Source organism: Eptesicus fuscus, chromosome 11, assembly GCF_027574615.1.
Source record: "Eptesicus fuscus isolate TK198812 chromosome 11, DD_ASM_mEF_20220401, whole genome shotgun sequence".
In the NCBI taxonomy this organism is placed as follows: domain Eukaryota; kingdom Metazoa; phylum Chordata; class Mammalia; order Chiroptera; family Vespertilionidae; genus Eptesicus; species Eptesicus fuscus.
In genome coordinates this window covers 85224732-85245078 of record NC_072483.1, presented here as the reverse complement: position 1 = coordinate 85245078, position 20347 = coordinate 85224732, and the positions used below count along the sequence as shown (strand labels likewise).

The following is a 20347-nucleotide window of genomic DNA, read 5'->3' as shown; positions in this document are numbered from 1 at the left end:
AAATTCTATCAGGAGTTTTAATACAACAAGGAAATCTCCTTTAAAACATATCATATTTCTGATGTATTACTGCAACCATTTTCTAACCAAGAGCATAAAATAAATCGTGGGGCCTAGGAGATATTGAAAAGTGAGCATTGGATTCTAATTCATTTAGTGAGAAGTCTCCATTGGTTGGGGTGTAATTGCTACCGACAGGTTCTGTCACCCCTTCTTTCCTCGCTCCTTCAGCGTCTCAGGCAAGTTCCAGTCCCTTCATTCACAATGGTCTCCTTTCAGTTCTTCCAGTCTCAGTCTCAACTCCGTCATTCCAGCTCTGTGCCCTTCCCTGCAACTCTTCCACCCAGGGTCCCGGAGTGGAGTTAGGTGGGGGACTTGGTGCTCTCTGCCCCTTCTCCCTCAGTCTTATGCTGCAATGTTGGGGCAGGAGGAAGGGAGAACCAGGGAAACAGGCAGCATCTGCCTGTGGGACTGCTCCCTGCGAGCTCTCTGTCCTCTCCTTGGTTAGATGCAGCCACTTCTCAAGTGTCTTGTATCTGGGCTCCATTTCTGCCAGTTCTCTTGAAAATCGACAGTCCTCTGTGAGGGGGAGTTCAGTCTCACCTGCCCTTTAACTGGCCCCTCGTGTGGCATCCCCTGACGCCCATGCCCTTGTGCCCCATGCTGCAGCCATCCTTAGAAAGCCCATAACTTCTTTCCCCCGCAGCCTGAGAACCTGTGACCACAGGCAGGAGCCATCTTCATGTCCCTTGAACTTGTGGGGGACCCTTCCTGGCCATCGGACGACAGCCCCTTTCCCTGATGCTCTGTCACACTTGGTAGTGCTAGGGAAGAACATCAGATAATGACCGCCTTTCATCCCCTGGGAAAGTTGAAGGAAAGAATAGCCATCCTTAAAAACACTGCCTTAGCCCTAGCTGGTTTGGCTCAGTGGACAGTGTCAGCCTGCAGACTGGAGGGTCCTGGGTTTGATTCTGGTCAAGGGCATATACCTGGGTTTTGGGCTCAGTCCCCAGTAGGGGGCCCACAGGAGGCAGCTGATCAATGATTCTCTCTCATCATTGATGTTTCTATCTCTCTCCCTCTCCCTTCCTCTCTGAAATCAATAAAAATACATATTAAAAATAATAATAATAACTGCCTTGCCCAAAATGGCACAGCTCACTAACTTCCTTCCAGTGATCTTTTTATAATGATCTGGGAATTTTTTAGGAGGATGGGGAGACTAGATGTGTGTAATGGCCCTTTTCAGCTTGAGGCCTCAGCTGCCGAGTTTTCTCAACTGAGAACGTGAAGTACTTGACCTTTCATTCTCAGCTGTGGGTCTTAGTCTCCAATTTTGGGAATTCCGGAAGGATTCTACTCGGTGCTTCAGACATCCTGGGGTTGAACCTTTCCAGGGTTTTTCACCCTAGTTGTGGATTATATGTAAACAAACTTTCACATTTTCCTTTTGGAAGGAAGTGATCTTATCTTGCCACAGCATCTCTATCATCTGAATCACGTAGATCATGTAGCCTGGAAATTAAATTCGGGATTACCCTTCAGCAATTATTCACCCAGTATCAAGAGTCCACAGTGCACCTGCACTGGGTTAGTTCTTTGAGAAGCACGAGGAAAGGATGCCTTCCCTTAACTTACATGAGAGCTGCATGGGCAGCATGGCAGTGCTACCATTCGACAGAGGCTCCGAGTAGAGGAGACTGTTACATGTTGGGAAAGGCTTCAACGAGGCATACATTGAACTCAGTTTGGGCCTTACAGGGTGAGCGGATTTCGACTAAGAGGACAGTGGATGGAACAGTCTGTCTGCCACGTCCCCTCGCCCTCATCTTTTTCATCTCCTTTCCTTTTCTAGGTCCGAACCATAAACATGTACAAGGAAATTGATCAAACACACTACAAACAAGAGATCAACGCCAAGGTCCTGATCCAGTGTTGGAAGGAATGTCTGGCTACGTCTTCCTACTCCCTGAGGAAAGCGGCTGTGGAGAAGTTCAACTCGGAGAATTCCTGGAAGAAGAAGGGGCTGGCCATGGTCCCCGTGAAGTATCCTGTGGGCCTTGGCTCCCGGGCTGCTGGTCAGGTCAGTTCTCCAGACAGACAGATGAGAAGGTGTTCGGGAAACTTTCCGTGGAGGTGAATGAGCCCTGTGGCTGCAGTATCTGCTCGCTAAACGTCACCACAGTTGTGCTCAATCAAACTGGCTTTTCTCTAGAGGAGACCAGAGCCTCTTTGCCCACATCCCCGGGGTTGGTGACAAGCATCCCTCCTGGGAAATTGGGAGACCCAGTTTCTACTCCTGGCCCTAGTAGGAAGCAGCTGAGTCAACTCATTCGGCCCCAAAGGTGGGACCAGTGACGGCCAAGACTCTTCTTTCAACTCCTCTGTGATTCGGTGTCTCTGGGCTGTGACCTAGAAGCAGGCAGCTGCAAGGCGCTTGTTTTGGTGGGTTGGGGTAAGCTAAATGATAAGTAGATCATGTAAAGAATTTTTAGAACACAGTTTTAGCAATTTATTCACTTCATAAGCATTGAAAGTGTGAAGAGGAAGACTGAAAATCTATTCTTATAGTTTAATTTCTTTCATTGATTAAGTAAACTCCCTGCTTGGTTGCTAGATCCCACTTACTATTGCCATCTCTTCCTTCTTGAATGCAACTTACCCTGAAGAACTGAAGAAGGACTGGTCTCTCCTTGCTCATTCTATAGCTGTGATGTGGGACCCTATTACCAATATTCATAGAGATAATATACTAGTGTGTGTGTGTGTGTATATATATATATATATACACACACACACACTAGTATATATATGTATGTATGTATATATATATATATATATATATATATATATATATATATACACACACACACTAGTATATTATCTCTATGAATATATATGAATAAGGTGGCAGAGCCCTCAATATGATTGTCACTCCCCTTTGCAGTATTCACACCTTTGGCTGAGGCCTGATGAAGATGTGGCAGGTGTGCTAAGTGATGACAGAAGACCGATAAATGGGGGTGGGGCTGTGAGGGGCACTAGTGTATAGGCTGGGAGTCGAGGGAGTAGAGGAGGCCAAGAGAAGTGGGTGGGAAGGCCCTTCCCTCATCCCCGTAGTCATCCGTTCACCTGCCCATCCTGCTTCAGCTTCGGTGTAATCATCAGAACGTTTCATGCAGTTTTGATTGTAGCTGGATTCGCCCAGAGGAGCAATGTGACACGACAAGGGGTGATCTTATTACAGCTGAACCATCTCTTGTCTGTTTGCGATGACAAAAACAACACAGAGTCGTTTACTCATCTGCACCCAATTTACCCAGATGAGGGGGACAGGCTGAGGCTGAGGCTGAGGAATAAAGACAAAAACAAGGTTATTCGAAAGGGGGGAAGTGCTGCTAGAAAAGGAGGAGTGAGCAGGGAGTCTTGGTACACAGTTTTGGGGAAACTGATTCGCCAGTAGCCGGCAGCCAGTCGGGACTGCTGTCCTGGTGTGGGCTGGCTGGGATCCCAGGACAACAGCTGCCTGGTTTGTGGGCTGGAGGAAGATCCGTGGGCTGTGGGCTGTGGTAGGCATGCAGCTGTGCCTGCTTAATGGCTGCCATCACTTAACATCTGGCCTCTGGTGGACCAGGTCTGTCTCATTTCCCTCATCAGGCATTTCTCAAAAAATTAGATTTAAAAAATAATGAGGATGGCTAAGCACCCTCTACGTTTAGAAGTTCTTTTAGATTTTATCGCGTTCAACCCTCAGGCCAACCTGTAAGACGTGTAGCCTTATCTCGGCGATGAGAGACGGAGGCCCCGAGCTTAAAGGACTTGCCTGAGTCCCACGGCTGCTGAGAGGAGGGCGCGGGGCCAGAAGCAGGGCTTTCTCAGCCTTTCCGTGGAAACTGAGGTGGGATTCCGCTCAGCTGGGAAGAAACCACACAGCAGCCACCAGTACAGCTTCATTCTCTGAGGCCACTGAGAAGCTGGCCCAGCCACCAGGCCCTCCCCCGCCCCCCGGAAACTAACCAGCACCCATGTTTAAAACATGAGCTTAGGGCTGCCTCACAAAATCGGGATCAGCCAAGCTGCTTCCCGGTGCCAGATGCCGAAGGGCTACTCTGACGCCAGCCAAGCAGGAGGGAGCCAGAAGTGATGTCCGAGCCCCTTCTGTGTGTCAGGCCCGAGGCTGAATGATCTGTAATTTCCCACTTGACTGAGCCCCTGTCTGCTGGGTAGGTGTGATCGTATTTTAGAAACGGCGCCTGCAGAGGTTCGCTCTCTGGCCCGAGGACATCCAGCCAGTGAGTGACAGAGCCGGGATCGGACTTAAGAATTGCGGGGGGAGGGGGGGGGGGGGGGGGGCACAGGGATGCCTTTATCATTCCACCAGCCTCCCTGAGCAGAAGTAGCCTGTGCTCCCCACAGCGGCGGGGTCAAGCATACCTCACCTGCATCATATTTCATTCCTAACCGTCAACACCGAAGGACACACGTAGCTAAGTCACCTCTGTCTTCCCAGCGTCCTGGGATGGAGCCTGGCGCAGAGCAGGGACTCACATGTTGGCATGGCTCAGACATCTGGGGATCTGTGGGACCAAAGCAAGCGTCTCACCAGCACCGCAGTCACAGCTTGAAGATTTAAATGTCACCGACGCAGTCCCCAGTGTATCCTGCAGAGCCGTCTGCTCTAGCTCTCCAGGCGTGCTGCTTGCGTGGGTGAAGCTCCGTGGAATGACCTTTTGCGGGGCTCACCGTGAACCATCCGGTGGTGCCATTTCACGGAACCAAATTTGACATTTGAAACGGCTCCAGGAGCCTGCAGCAGCTGTGGAACCGGTCACCCGGCAGCCGCTGATGGGAACGCTGCCAGCAGGCCACACGGTGTGAGAGGGCCACCGCCCGCTGCAGTGTCCCTCAGCCTCAGGCGCCAGCTGCCGACTTCACTCGCCACGTCTGACATGCCGGCGGAGCCAAGGACACCAAACACGGAGCCCACAAGCTCAAGAAACAGACAGAGTGGCCGTGCTGTCGCGAATTCACTTATCAAACCTTCATGGAGCGCTGGCTGGGGTGAGAGGCTGTGCTGCGTTCCAAGGGCTGCCCCAGGACGCGGGTCTCCTTTCAGGGGCTCGCGTTCCAGCAGAGCACAGGGAGGTGGAGCCCCGAGCAGCCACTGCCGGGCACCAGCTGGCATCCGATGGGCAGCACCCAGGGCAGCCAGCTCCGGGCTCTCTGTAGAGGATGCCACACCTTGTCTTTATTATTTTGAGAATAAATGGCCAGGAGCAGAAGACAGCGTTTCTAGGAACCATGTGTTAACAGACATTACCTCCCCAAGGCCCTGGGCTGGTTATTATGGCACCATGCCTTCCTTAAGGCTCCGAAATTCTCCCCTGGGCTGGGAATGTATGTGTCTTTGTCCTCAGAGAAAGGGTGACCCGTGTCCCTATGTCCCCATGCTTCCCTAGTTTACACTGGGACCAGGTGACGGCCCATTGCCACTGTCAGAGTGTTATTTGGAACAGTAGAGGCTTCTGCTTGCTGTTTGCTGGGGTAACGCGGGCCTTGGGACACCATTAAAGAGGCAGTTCCCCAAGTGCGGCCCGTGGCTGGCGGGTGGCTACGGAGGCCCTCCCGGGACAGAGGATGGGCCCAGGAATGAGTCCTTTCCTCGGGATGGATCTGGTGATTGACAGGCGAGTCCATCGACTTTGGTTTAGGACCTGGGTTGTTTATACGTCATCTCGGCGAGTCGTAAAGCCTTCCTCAGGTTATAGCTTTGGTAGGTGGGAAATAGCTTGTTACAGAACTTCCTGAAGGCCCCGCCTTTACAAATCCTAGGTGACTGTGCCCCTCTGACCGAAGCTCAGAGGCTAAGACACCCGGCCGATAGCTCGACGTGACCCCGGCAGCTCCAGCCCGCACCTGGGCAGCCGCTGCACGGGGGGGCCTCGCACTCTTGCTGAGCACATGGCCTTTCGGAAAACCACGCGCGTTCACGTTGCTCTTACCCTGGAGACGCGACCCGAGAGCGCTGCCTTGTTTCCGCCCTGTCTCCGTACGCCCTGGTTTAGCACGCGCGGACGTGCAAGACGGCGTATTCTTGTTCAATGTAAAACATGTTGAGCGTCGAGTTTGGATGTTTCCGACTGCAGCCGCCTTTCATTCTGTTAGCAGTTTGCTTCCTTCTGGATCGCTGTGGGGGGCTGTACAGCTAGATAAGATCACTTCCAAGTTCCCTTTCAACCGAAGCTCCGAAATCCTGTGCCAAGACGAGTTAGAGTGGGCTTAGCTCGCTTTGCAGTGAAAAAAAAAATCACCTGTTTCATCTTCCTTGGATTTTCCTTTTTGCCTTTTTTCAGCAACCTACAACTGTGGGACTATGTGTCCACATAAATAATTCTTCTCCCGGTTCCTCTAACTCTCTACATTTAACTTGGCTTGTTAGAACTGACAACGCCCTCCCCAAACCTATATTGTTGCTCCACCCATGTTGGGGGGTCCTTGAAAGGCACCAGCCGGTAACCTCAAATGTCCCACTGAGGACATAGTCGCTCCAGGAGCAGGGTCCTGCCCCAGCCTCAGAGCGACACTCTGGCCTCTCGTGGGTGACCACGAGGGGCCCCAGCGTGGCCCTGGCTTTGCGCAGTGCTCTCAGGGTGACGGGAAAGTGTCCAGGAAAAGTGTGTATTTTGGCAGGCGATGGAAGGGAAGGGATCCTTTCCAGGGAGAATGTTTTCATTGACAAGACCTACGACAATTATCAGCCAGAGGATCATGGAAGCCGTTTGTATCTTTTTTTGCTTAGGCCGCTGCCCTGGTCCACATTTACCTAGACGGGTCTGTGCTGGTGACTCACGGAGGAATTGAAATGGGCCAGGGGGTCCACACGAAAATGATCCAGGTAAGGACGCAGATCCCTGGGGGGAGTGGGGTGTGCCTGCGAGAGAAACCGCGGATGCACATTCTCGGTTCCAAAGTCAAAAGGAGAGGGGACTTTAGCTCTGTCCATGGTGAAGCTATGAGCAGAAACTGGCTTAACCATCCAGTTAGTAACGGACCCTCTTAAAAGGAGGTGGCAGAAGAGTCTTGAGTAGTCTCATTGCTGAACAAGGCTGTGTGGTAGTTGGCCGCTTTCCTTTGGACATAAGAACAAGTGAGTTGTCTTTTTTAAACCTTTGCTGGAAAAAATAGAAAGATGCATAAATTCTGATGTGCCGCATGATTTCTGTTTTTTTCACAGTAAGGACTCTTAAAAAATGGATACTATAAATTACATGTGATATTTCTAATCAAACTTCACCAGTTTTCTCGTGGCTCATTTACTTTAGATTAATTTTTAGGTACTGTTTCTATTGTGCTAATCATACCAGTAATAACAGGGGTTGTAAAACATTTGTAAGAGGCAAATAATTCTTTTTAGAAGATCCTACACAATTCCATCATTTAGCAATAATTACTGTTTTGGGCCCTTTCCCATCTTGACTTTTTAAAAAAATATTTTTTTATTGATTTTAGAAAGGAAGGGAGAGGGAGAGAGAGATAGAAACATCAATGATGAGAGAAAATAATTGATCGGCTGATTCCTGCACTCCCCACACTGGGGCTTCGGCCCACAACCTGGGCATGTGCTCCGACCAGGAATTGAACTGTGACCTCCTGGTTCATAGGTCGACGCTCAACCACTGAGCCACGCTAGCCGGGCTTGACTTTTTTCTTTTTCCAAAAATTGCCAACATGCTGTGTATAAACTTTTGTACCCTTGTTTTTCACCTGTCCTTCCACAGAGTGAGTCCTGCCTCCTGGCATTAGAATCCTTTGCCCTCACGACTTGCATGGGGTTGTCTATATAATTTATTTAACCTTCCCCAATTGTTGAACATTTCAGTGAATATTTTTACATAAGCCTGTGATCAAATCAATGAATGTTTTCTTAGAATAGATTCTCAGAAAAGGAATTACTGGTCACAGAGTGTGCCTTAAATCATTTGACACATATTACTAACTTGTTTTCCAGAAAGTAGCCATTTCATTACACCACTAACCAATGTTATGTGCTATGGGTTGTTTTAAAATTGTAGATAAATTGATAGGTGAATGATAGTATCTCATTATTGCTTTAATTTGCATTTTTCTGAGTAGAGAAATGTTGACTATACATTTTCTTTCATGTGATCAGTCACTTGAGAATCGTCTGGTCATATCTTTGCCCATTTGGGGGGTGTTTTGTTTTCTTCCGTGGGCCACCAGACCTTTATGTCTGAGCTGATGCATTTCATGTAGACGTTCTTCTGAAAGTCAGTGGTATAGCAGGACTCCCTATGGCCATGGCCTTATCACAGCTATGAGCAAATTCTATTAAGCTATACTGCTTGCAGGAAAGAGGAGACTTTTGGATGAGCTGCAGTTAGTAGTATGATTTTGCCTCCCAGCTCTAGAAACAAAGGAAGAACACAGCAGCCAGCTACGTCCTGTGCTGGCCAGCGACCCTGGCATCGTCTCCTTTGAGATCATGTAGGTGCTGCTGCTTTAATGAGGCCACTGTTCTTTCTCAGAAGTGCTCTTTCCTGCAGCTCCTCCGGCAACGTGGGGAGGGCATCTCCCCTCTGAGAAGGTCGGCCCTTGTACAGTTTTGCAGAGTGCGGCGTCGGAGAGGCCTCAGCGGTGTTGATTTCGTGACGACAAAGACATAAAGCACTTCTTCCTTCCGGGCATTGCTTCCCCTTCCTGATGCTATTGCACAGGAGACAGTTGGAGACAAAGAGCATGTGCACAGGACTTGGGGTCCAGACGAGCCACGGGTTTTTATACCGAGGAACTTGGTGCGGCTGGAAGAACCTGTGCTTCTGCCCGCCGGTCCCCAGTGGGCGAATCAGGGCTTCCCGCCGGTGCTACCCTGTGGGCAGGTGCACGGGCGTGTGACTCACCAAAGTATTTGGCGGGAAAACAAAACAGCTCTCTTCTAAACTCCAGGTGGCCAGTCGTGAGTTAAGGATGCCCCTGTCCAATGTCCACCTGCGTGGGACAAGCACAGAAACCGTCCCCAATGCGAACGTCTCCGGGGGCTCCGTGGTGGCGGATCTCAACGGGCTGGCAGTAAAGGTGAGAGGCATTGCTGTGCCATCCAGGTCGTCAGCTCCGCCAGGACCAGTACACGGGTGGCACTCGGAAGATGCTGGGAATTAATCCATCTCTGATCCCCTTCCCACACCCTGTTGGTGGAAAGTCCTTCCCCGTCTTGGTGGTGCAGCTCCAGGCGCTTTGAGCTGGAAACGCCACCTCTTCTCCTCGCTCACTCCTGACATCTCACTGGTGTTCAGGTCATTTCAATTCTACGCAAAAATGTCTCTATGGAGACATCTCCACCGCCCCGATCTGCTAACACGGCTGCTGGGTTCAGACCACGGCCCCTGCCGCGGCCACTGCGGGCTCCTTCTGCGCCCCAGTTACATGGCCTTCCACGTGGTTTCATGCTGCCACAGAGTAAACCTGGCCAGGCTGTGCTGAAAAACAGTGGCTGGTGGTTTGCCAGCAGTTTTCCTGTGAAGTCCTGACTTCTTCGCGTGGCCCCCAGCGTAGGCTGCCACATGTCAGCCCACCCCCGTGAGACCTGTCACATCACCTCTTACAGGATGGGTCTCTTCCTTCTCTGTGTTCCTTGGGCCTCTCAAGTAGCCTGTGTAAGGGCACATGTCATGCGGTGTTGATATTGGTGTTGGCGTGAAATTATGATTATGATTTTAACGAAAAAATAATCCCTAGGACGCCTGCCAGACTCTCCTGAAGCGCCTGGAGCCCATCGTCAGCAAGAACCCTCGAGGCACTTGGAAGGACTGGGTGAGACGCGCTTCGTGTTTTATGTGAGAATGAAAGACGGGGCGTGAAAGAGACATGCATGAACTGAATAGCAGTAGAAAGAGCGCTGTCACAGGGGCTGTGGTTACGTAGGGTAGGAAGCGGCCCTTGGGCTCCCGGCACGTGGGAATCGTATCACAGGATGATGGAAGAACCTACATCTGGGAAAATCCTCTATCAGAGAAAAAGATGGTTTTTCTGTCTAGAACTCCTTTTAAAATGCTTTAATATATTTATTATTTTTATTTAAAATATCTTTACTGAGGAATGATTGACCTACAGTAAACTGCACACATTTAAAGTGTACAATTTGTTAAGTTTTGACAGATGGGTACATATATGTAACCATCACCACCGTTAAGAGAGTGAACATACCCATCACCCCCAAAAGATGGGCAGTGTTCCTTTGTGTTCCATTCCCACTTATCCCTTCCTCCCATGCCTACCCCACCATCCCCAAACATATTGATCTGCTTTTTGTGACTAGAGATCAATTTGATTTGTTTACAGTTTTATAAAAATGAAATCATATAGTCTAAACTTTTTCACAGCATAGTGATTTGACATTTCTATAACTTACAAAGTGATTATCCTGATAAATTTAGTACTCATCTGACACCATATATGGTGATTACAATATTACTGACTCTACTCCCTATTAGAACTCTTACTTTAAAGCAAGAATTAAGGTGTTTTCTAGATAATAGCTGTAAATCTGTTTGTTCTCCTTCTTTGGGTTCTGCTGTTCCTAAAATGAGAAGAAAACACTTCCCAATTCTCTTCCTATAAAACTAAAAACTATGTGAACACTTACTTAGAAATAGGAAAGCGAGCCATTGGCTATATACTCAACCAATAGTTGAAATGGAATGGAAATATTTAACTGCTTCCTTTGATCTACGTGTGAGGTAGTTGGAAGAGAAAACACCCATTCTAAAGTCAACCAGCAAATTTTTCCGAGTAATAGGTTCTAAAGCACCAGGTGACTTGGAATGGGTATCAATAAAGCCCTGGAGCGTGTGCCGTGACGACGGCTCTAGCATGTCACATTAGAAGCATGGGTCTGGAGGAAATAACATTTGGGAAGTCTTACTTAGAAATGACTTCTTCTATTCCATTGAGTTAGGACTTGCTCTATAATTCACATTTATGGGAGCACTCGGTCCCTTTGGGGAATATTTATTCTGCCCTCTTGCCTGTGCTGGCTGGGCGCGGAAGGCTGAGGAGCCTGGTTGGAGAAACGCCATCGCACTGCGGTGAGATGCAGGGCAAGAGGCTCAGTCCTCCACCATTGGGCAGTGCTGCCATTCAGCCCACTTTCTGCTGTCTGGTTGCACTTCTCCTATTTTCTTTCTCAGACTTGGGGACTTGGGCCTAACCCCCATTTTTCCATCTATTAGTCATCTGTGTGCGCTGCAAAGTCAGGAGAATGTTTGCTTCAAATGGTACAATTTAGCACAATATCACCTCTCTCCTAGGACTGTTACGGATATATGATGTTAAAATGAAACATGCAACCACCCATTGTTTCCTGAAATGTTCCGTGTTAATAGGCTTAGTCTTTCCAGATGACTGAGCGAAAGTCTTTATGAGCAGAATATGTGCTGCCCAGTCCAGGCTATACGGGTAGCATGCCTGGCATCATTGATGACAGTGACATACATTGAACAGGTGTTGGGACCACAACCAGTGAACCACACATGCCGGTGGAGATGGAGGATGCCGAAAGGAATAAGTTGATGTTGGTTCTTCCTAGCTATTACCAGTGAGAGCTTTATTTAACATACTCAGGTTAAAATGGAGGCTTCCAGCGATTCTGATTGAAACCACCTCATTGTGTCCCAACACCCCTTCTTCCACAGGCGCAGGCGGCTTTCAACGAAAGCATCAGCCTCTCAGCCACCGGATACTTCAGGTAACCCGTCCTTTCTGGCTCGGCTCTGGAAAGCGGCAGGGGCATCTAGAGGAAGCGTTTCGCTTCTGTTTGCAGCTGTGGCCCCAACTGTACCTTCTAGTGACCCACTGTAATAAAGAACGTTTAGCTGCCACTTAATCCAAATGTCCAGAAAGGCTGTTGTTGGGGAAAATAGACTCGCAAGTAAAATACAGCTGAATCAATGATTCGGATCCTACTGGGTAGTTCTAGAGCAGTGGTTCTCAACCTTTCTAATGCCGCGACCCTTTAATACAGTTCCTCATGTTGTGGTGACCCCCAACCATAAAATTATTTTCGTTGCGACTTCATAACTGTAATTTTGCTACTGTTAATGAATCGTAATGTAAATATCTGTGTTTTCCGATGGTCTTAGGTGACCCTGCTAGCGGTTCTCAACCTGTGGGGACCCACAGGTTGAGAATCGCTGCTGTAGAGCCTAAGACCATCAGAAAACACAGATATTTACATTACGATTCATTAACAGTAGCAAAATTACAGTTATGAAGTAGCAACGAAAATAATTTCATGGTTGGGGGTCACCACAACATGAGGAACTGTATTAAAGGGTCGCGGCATTAGGAAGGTTGAGAACCACTGTTCTAGAGGGTTCTCTGGGGCTAGTGAAGGGCACTGACAGGAACCTATAGCAGTGGCTGACCTTTTGTTGAAAACTCAGTATATTCCTTAAGTTTAAAAACAAAGGTGAAAAAAATGCAAATCAAACCCATAATAAGATAAACAGCATTGACACTTTCCAGCTTGGCAAAAGACCAGATGTGATAATAACTAAAGTGGAATTCCCATGCTTTGGAAAACAATTTATCTGATTATTCATATGAAGAGTGGAAGCCATCAGAGAGCAGGCTGACCTGATTTGGGCGCCTTGCCAGTTGTCCTGGGAGTCCCAGGCACTGTCTGGCTATGGAGAATAAGCACTGGAAGCATTAGTAATGGCCACCTCCAGGTTGGGGAAGCAGGAGAAAAGGGTAGGAAGTCCTGGAAAGCTGCTGGCTCATCTTCTCTTTCACCAGACATTCACTTGGTGTCCTAAAAGATGGGTTGAAGGTGGATATGCATTTGGTGTCCTTAAAGGTGGGTTGATAGTGGGAGATTGGAGTAGTCTCAAAGCAAGAAAGAGATAGCCGAGGTGCCTTATCCTTCACACAGGAGGCTAAATCCTGGGGCCAGAAAGACAAATAAACAGGTCAGTGTGAACCTTTGAAGTAGTGTGTTGTGTAAGAAGCAGGTGGAATTCCCCAATCTGATGACAGTAGGATTGTCTGAGCCAATATTAGCTCAAAGCAATGGGGTGGATAATCATACTTCAGCAGTTAACTTCCAGGCCCACGGAGTCATTGGTAGGGAACAATGGGATGTTTTTATCAGGCAAAACAAATTTAATTAGGAGGAAGTAAATACTGATTTATTCAACATATTTATTGCATGTATGTGCAGGCACATCATTGCACATGCTACTCATCTGGTTGGACATACAAATCGAGCTCAGCTCTAATAACAACATTCCTCAAGCATTCTCTTTCCTCCAGGGGTTACGAGTCAAACATGAACTGGGAGACAGGCGAAGGCCATCCCTTCGAATACTTCGTTTATGGAGCTGCCTGTTCCGAGGTTGAAATAGACTGCCTGACAGGTGCTTATAAGGTCAGTACTGATGGAGAGCATCTCCGGGCTGCACGCTGGATGCACCTCAATCCCACATACACCTCTACTGAGCACCGAGGAAGCACCAGGAATTTGGCCTGGAGACAATTCTCTGTATTATGAGAGGAAAATAGAAGCTCAGCAGTTCCCTTGGTGCTATGATTGCTCCCATGGAAAACAACCAGTGGCCTCTCTTCTTTACTCCCCTGGCCCTTTTAATGGACTAAGGAAGGAAGCCACTTCAAGGGGCTTCCATGTAGACTGTGGGGACAACTTGCAATGGTGACCACTTTGGTGAAATGCCATCATATGACATTCTTGAAGGATTTCATAAGCACCCATAATCTGCTAACAAGAGAGAAGCCACAGTCTTTTATAGCCAAATATTGGGGTGACATACGATTACTTCTGCCATATCCTATTGGTCACATAAACCCATCCTGGTAAAATGTCGGAAGGAACCACAGAAGGCTTCATCCTTATGATACCAAGGTGTGGGGGCCATTTAGGGCCATCTTGGAGGCTGGCAACCACAACCTAAAGCCACTCTCTCCAGCCCTGTAAGTCCGCAGCTTTGAAAATAAAGCTTCACTCACATGGCAGACTTGAGAGCACTCCCTCCCCTCCAATGGGGGCCACGGGTCTCATGGACGGCCAGCCTTACTGACTGATGTCAAAGAGAACTTGACACTTCATTGCGTCTTTAAATAAGAGAGATGAGGGCCTGATGTTTTATTATAGCGGGACATTCCAGATCACTCTGATTTTCATAAGAAAAATGTCAGCTGAAAGTCCCTCTTCAAATAAGGACACTCTTGGGTTTCCTTCGTCCCATTAATAGTTATGAGTAGAATCTGTTTGCCATCGCCATTATGAAACCACTATGTCCCATCAGAGGCGGTGCAGGCTCGCCGGAGAGCCAAGGTGTGCCAACAGCCCTGCTCCTCATTGGTAGGTTACTGGAGAATGTTTAGTCACCAAGTTTCAATGTTAGATTTACTGTCTCTTCAGCGCTAAAAATGAAAAATCTAGAACAGCAGATAACAACTGAAAGACTTTCTTTGCTGATGCAACCTGAGCTCTGTGATCCGGGACACAGCAAGCAGCCAGCTGGGTGTTGGGTTGTAGTCACCACAAAGTTTCGCAACGAGGACCATGAGGGCCATAGAGGGTTTCTGTTTTCTGTGTCGTGTCTCATGTCATGCACTGGCTTGAACTCGGTATGTTACATCACTCAGCTGGAACCAAAGCCAAGTCAATATTTCCCTCTCCTGTTGTTTCCAATAAAAACAATCAGTGGTTAAACGGGTTAAAAGTATTTGTGGAACTCTGAAATTCATACATAATACACGTGGTGACATACAATGTTGCTTCTTTCTCCTGAAGTATAATGTGGCCCAAAGAAAGGTTCTATAGCAGGCGTCCTCAAACTACGGCCCGCGGGCCACATGCGGGTGTTTTTGCCATTTTGGTTTTTTACTTCAAAATAAGATATGTGCAGTGTGCATAGGAATTTGTTCATAGTTTTTTTTAAACTATAGTCCGGCCCTCCAACGGTCTGAGGGACAGTGACCTGGCCCCCTGTTTAAAAAGTTTGAGGACCCCTGTATAGCCACGCCACCCTGGCAGGACTATCTCTCAGCGTTCCCTCCCTGCTGTGTTCATCACAGTAAACATTCTAACTTTTTTTTTTTTTAATTACTAGAACATCAGGACAGACATCGTCATGGATGTTGGCTGCAGTATAAATCCAGCCATTGACATAGGCCAGGTATGTGGACCTGACTTGCCTCGCTTCCTGTTTAAAAGCCAAGGCTGCTATGAGGTTCTTCAGGGGAAACATATTCATTCATCCTCCTAACTTATTCATCATCTCCCGTTTCTACCCCGGAGTCAGAATCTTTCTATTCAGACAGGCCACACAACTCACATCTCTTACTGTTTAGAAGGGGAAGGAAACAAAGGTGTTTTAGGTCGTGTTTGAAGAAATGTGCAGCCTGGGACGAGGGAGGGCTAAGCTTAGAGGGGACAGAACGACCCCCACAGAGCCCCACAGTGGGGTGGAGGTAAAGTAGGGTGCTCAGTGCTGAGCCTCGGCCTACAACGAGCTTGAGCTTCGAGGGGTTTGAAGCTGAGCCGGGATAACAAATGTCACATAACTGTAGCAGTAGTGATGGAGAGGCAGCCTTTGTTGCCCCCAGATGATTTTTATTTAAATTTGCAGTAACTGACAAAATTGAAAAATCACAAGCTGTTTTCCATCAATATTGAAATGTCTACCCCATCTAAGGGCTGGAGCATTTCAAAGCTGTTTGGGAAGCTTGAAGAACACGTGTAAACCTTTGATGGTACAAGTGGGGAAACTGAGTCCAGAGGTGTGAGACCGGCCAGCTCATGAGCGAGGATGTTAGGAGGGGTGATTTGGTTCCAGAGGCCCGAGAGCCTTTCCTACTGGGCTGGGACCTGTGGACACGTCAGTCAGAGTTTCATCTGGAAGAAAACACGAGGGCATTGGAGCTCCAGGCTTCCTGAGGCCTCTTCCAGGGCCCTTGACATGCTAAGGTCAGGCTGAGATTTGAACTCAAGGCCTTTGACATTGAACTTAGCGCTCATACGGTGTTTAAAAGGCTTTTAGGCAAACTTTTACGTAAACTTCATAGACATTTTCCAAGACATACTGAATACCCCATCTTGCACTGTATTTTAAAAATTCAGGTAAACAGCATGAAGTTGAAATGCTACTGATGACTATCTTCTCATACATGGAAATTCTAATTTATTTTTATTTTTATTTTTTTGGCCTTAGATCGAAGGTGCATTTATTCAAGGCATGGGACTCTATACAATCGAGGAACTGAATTATTCTCCTCAGGGTGTCCTGTACACTCGTGGTCCAGACCAATACAAAATCCCCACCATCTGTGACATCCCCACAGAGTTTCATGTTTCTTTTTTGCCTCCATCTCAAGACTCAAATACCCTGTATTCATCTAAGGTAAGTTATGCTCCATGAATAAATGCATGTTGATGAGATACTCCTGCAGGGAGGGAAGGGCAGCATTCATCTTTTGGTTATTTGGAGTTCTTACCAAGATTGTAGAGAAAAGGCCTTATTAAACATTTAAATGATAAAATAATTTAGCATTATAATTTTTTTTAAATACTCCAAATCTTGTAGCCTAATGCAAACTACTATTGCCATCAGGTTGCATCTGAATTTTCACCTTGCAATACTCATCTTCATGCCTCTATCTCCTTAATCCATTTCGGATCATTTCCTTAAACTGGAATCCTAAGAATGAGAATATTAGGATTAAATAGTAAATGGCTTTTTTTAAAGGGGAAAGTTACATATTTTATATTTTATATTTTATACATGCACACATGTACCTGGAAAGAGGGGAGAGAGAGAGAGAGAGAGAGAGAGAGAGAGAGAGAGAGAGAGAGAGAATGAATCTGGTTTACTTGTCCCCTTGCAGGGCCTGGGAGAGTCTGGCATATTCCTGGGCTGCTCAGTGTTCTTCGCCATCCATGACGCAGTGAGTGCAGTGCGACAGGAGAGAGGCCTGCGTGAACCGCTGAAGCTCAATAGCCCACTGACCCCAGAGAAGATTCGAATGGCCTGTGAAGATAAGTTCACAAAAATGGTATGCTCTAGTCCTCAAATTCTGAATTTTTGTCCCCTGTCCTGTGGTCAAGTGTTATTAGCCCACCATGGCGGTTTTCCATGGAAGAAAAGGTGACAAGAATCCCGAGGGCACTTGAGCAGGAGAAGAGCAGCGTGGCCTTGAAGTGCACTTTCCATCAGCCTGGCCCTGTTAGCAGGAAGGGGACCCAGGCCTGAGCGGGACTGCCTGGGGCCAGCTGCTGGTGTGTGGGTTCTTGACTTTGTGCAGGAAAGATTTCACAGTACGAGTCCTGAGGCTCGGTTCTGCACTTCTTGAAAAAAGGAGGTTTCTGTTTTATCATCAGTTACGTTCTTCCCTTGTTTTTTGTTTTTTTCCCCCATAACACATTGGTCCAGGATAGAAGTTCAGGAGCTGTGCCCTGAGCCTCAGAACCCAGGCCAAGACTATGGGCCACTCCAGCAGCCGGTCTATCTCAGTCCACTCCTCCCAGGCACTGGGCGTGTACAATTCCTGGTCTGAGTTGCACACACTCAACGGGCCCTTTCCCAGCCCCCAGTAGCAGGAATCCTGCCTACATCCACACCCCTGCTTGGCAAACATCTGAGCTCTCCTTGGTCATTTTCAGTGATGGGATTTTTAATTGTGGAAGGAATTCCCAGTGACCTCTCAACTATAAACAAGTTATTCCTTGTTTATCCCTATATTGATGGGAGAGCCCCCATATCTCCTCACATGCTGGCTCTTTGTGGCACGCCTTACTGGTATAGCTCTTCCTAACCCCATGAGTCACCTCTTCTCTCTGGAGAAACACAGATCGATTCCATTTTTCATTTGTCCCTCTTCAAAATGGGATGAAAACTCCTGTAGCTGCTCTGCCCCACCCAACCCTGAGTCCTCTCCTGGATTCCTCCACATTTCTCATGCTGCCATTGCCAGACCTCTCGTCCTGGTCGCCCTGGGGGTGGTCTTTATCCTATTTTATATTCTGCTCTATTTCACTTGTCACAGATGTTTTCCAAATGCAAACGTACACATTTGTCCTTTTATTCTAGATTCCAAGAGACAAACCTGGATCCTATGTTCCTTGGAATATACCCATATGATCAAGTACCAAGTTCGGGAGAAATTCGGGTGACTCTTCCAATATAGCAATCTACCCAGTTTCTATGCTCTAGGATGTTCAGTCTGAAAGACAAATCTCCACAGTTCAGAAATCATTTCACAGAATATTGCTTTTATATGACGCTGACTTTAAACGTCCCATTTAGATTCTGATAGATATGCTTAAGCAATTTAGAAATCATATTTTAAATAGTGTAAACATTAGCTGGCTTCCTCTAGAAGAAATTCCCCATCACTCTTCCCCTTAAGCCTTCCAGCTGAATGGAATAGAAGGTGATGACTTGTATGTGATTCACATCTGGCTTGTATCCAACTGAAATTATACTGTCGAGTGAAAGGAAGTTTTCTAAATGATTTTATTAGCAGTATGCACTGTAAAGGATATTCACTTTTTACTTTATATGCTTTGTATGTTTTAGTTTTTAAAAACATGCATTAATTTTGTCATTTAAAGCAAATTAATAAACAAACCCATTTACCACTTATAGAAATAGTGTTTGAATTCATTACGTCTACATGGTTTAGTTCCATTTCATTGACTAAAGGTCTTTGTTGCTGACTGCAGGAAATTTTATTCCAGGGGGTCACCCTCAGGGCAGGGAGAAGTGTGCATTGTGTAAGAATGAGATTGAGTTGAAATTTCAAATTGGTTGAAGGAAACTGGAGTGAGCAGAGGAAGGTGGGGACATGAGAGGGTCGAGCGCATAGAGGCAGATTGTGACTGGAGGAACACACTCAGAGAACAAGCCAAAATCACCCCCCACCTGGGGGCTGCCTCAACCAGCTGTCCGTCCTCCCGGGAGATCTCAGCAAGTCTCTCAGGTGGACACAGCAACAGTGCTTCCTATAGGACAGCTGTCAGCCAATTGTTACAGCATAACGTGTAGTCTAAGGAGTCAAACGACGTTGTTTATTTCCACATGTATGTAGAGAAAGAAACCACAGTAGAAAGTAGGTGTTCAACTGACCAGTGTGTGAGCTGGGGATTTGCTCTGATTGTGACAAACCCGTATCAATCTTATTTGTAGTTCTCTGGGGGGAAAGAGAGAGAGAAGAAAGACCAAGAATGAGAGAGCAAGAGAACGGATACAGGAGAGAGAATCTACTCGTGAAAGGTGTTAGGGTTCCTCATGAAAACACTTGGTTATATTGAGCCTTCGGACTACATTTTGTAATTGTGTTTGTATTCATCTAAGTGTGAGGCATCACCTTCTCTTTATTATGATTTTCTCCATCTCTCTCTTCCCCACTCCCTGCCTCCCCTCTGTCTCCTTGAACCACCACCGACACCACACACAAACACACATGAGTGTAAAACCTTCAGGTTATTTGCAAATGATTATAAAATTTTGACCAGCAAGAGAAGAAGGGAAATCATACCGGAAAGCTAGGAATACATTTCACAGTTAGTTTACATTTTTATATGTTGCTCCTTTAAGCAGAGATTCTTAAAGGAGTAACATATAATTACTTAACAGGATGGACAAAATAATTTTCTGGCCCTCCCTTTGTTTTGAGTTCATGAATGGAATGTGCTCTTTGCTTTTCACTGGCCTTGAAGCTGCACCTGAAGGGCAACCCTGTATCAGTGTTTTCAGCACCACAAGCAAAGAGGAAGAGTTAATCAAGGTTATAACCGAGCCCACGCCCCCACCAGGCTGTGCAAAGAAATGGAGGCTCCATGTGTATAATGTACCCAAGATCACTCAGCTGACAGGCATTAGAAAGACCCTGCTTTTCATCTGTCTGCTCCCCAAGCTGCATTCTTTCCTCTGTGACATGTTTCCTCTCCTAAGGAGGTAGCGAGTCTTCTAGAATCCTTTCACTAACAGGAAGAGGGGTGGGTTGTGCCAGTGTGTTCCTATGGGTGCTGAAATAATGCCATTCACCTATGGCTGCCAATGCCTTGTTTTCTTAACTCTGCAAATACGAGTAAAGAACAAAGAACATGTTTTGCATGTAGCAGTGAGTATTAAAACTCTTTTATTCAACTGTGTGAACTCAAGACTTTTTAAGTTTATAACTATTCAATATTTCATAACCTTTTATGATTTACTCAAAACCAGTGTTGTGTTAGAATATAAATTCTTGATGATTTATCTTCTGAAACAAAGCCAAACATTTGTCCTGCTGAAATAAAACAAAGTAC

The 20347-nt window shown here is 46.9% G+C and overlaps 1 protein-coding gene across 1 annotated transcript in view; it reads left to right on the top strand.

Annotated features, from left to right (window-relative positions):
* AOX1 (aldehyde oxidase 1) overlaps positions 1 to 18672 on the top strand; it is a 67825-nt gene extending 49153 nt beyond the window's left edge. Inside the window, exons 26-35 of the mRNA XM_054722964.1 lie at positions 1859 to 2086; positions 6803 to 6898; positions 8968 to 9096; positions 9757 to 9831; positions 11712 to 11764; positions 13333 to 13447; positions 15153 to 15218; positions 16254 to 16442; positions 16927 to 17094; positions 18129 to 18672. Coding sequence (XP_054578939.1) covers positions 1859 to 2086; positions 6803 to 6898; positions 8968 to 9096; positions 9757 to 9831; positions 11712 to 11764; positions 13333 to 13447; positions 15153 to 15218; positions 16254 to 16442; positions 16927 to 17094; positions 18129 to 18179 — 1170 coding nt within the window. The 3' untranslated portion in view covers positions 18180 to 18672. The remainder of the gene's footprint in view (positions 1 to 1858; positions 2087 to 6802; positions 6899 to 8967; positions 9097 to 9756; positions 9832 to 11711; positions 11765 to 13332; positions 13448 to 15152; positions 15219 to 16253; positions 16443 to 16926; positions 17095 to 18128) is intronic.
* The last annotated feature ends 1675 nt before the right edge of the window (positions 18673 to 20347 follow it).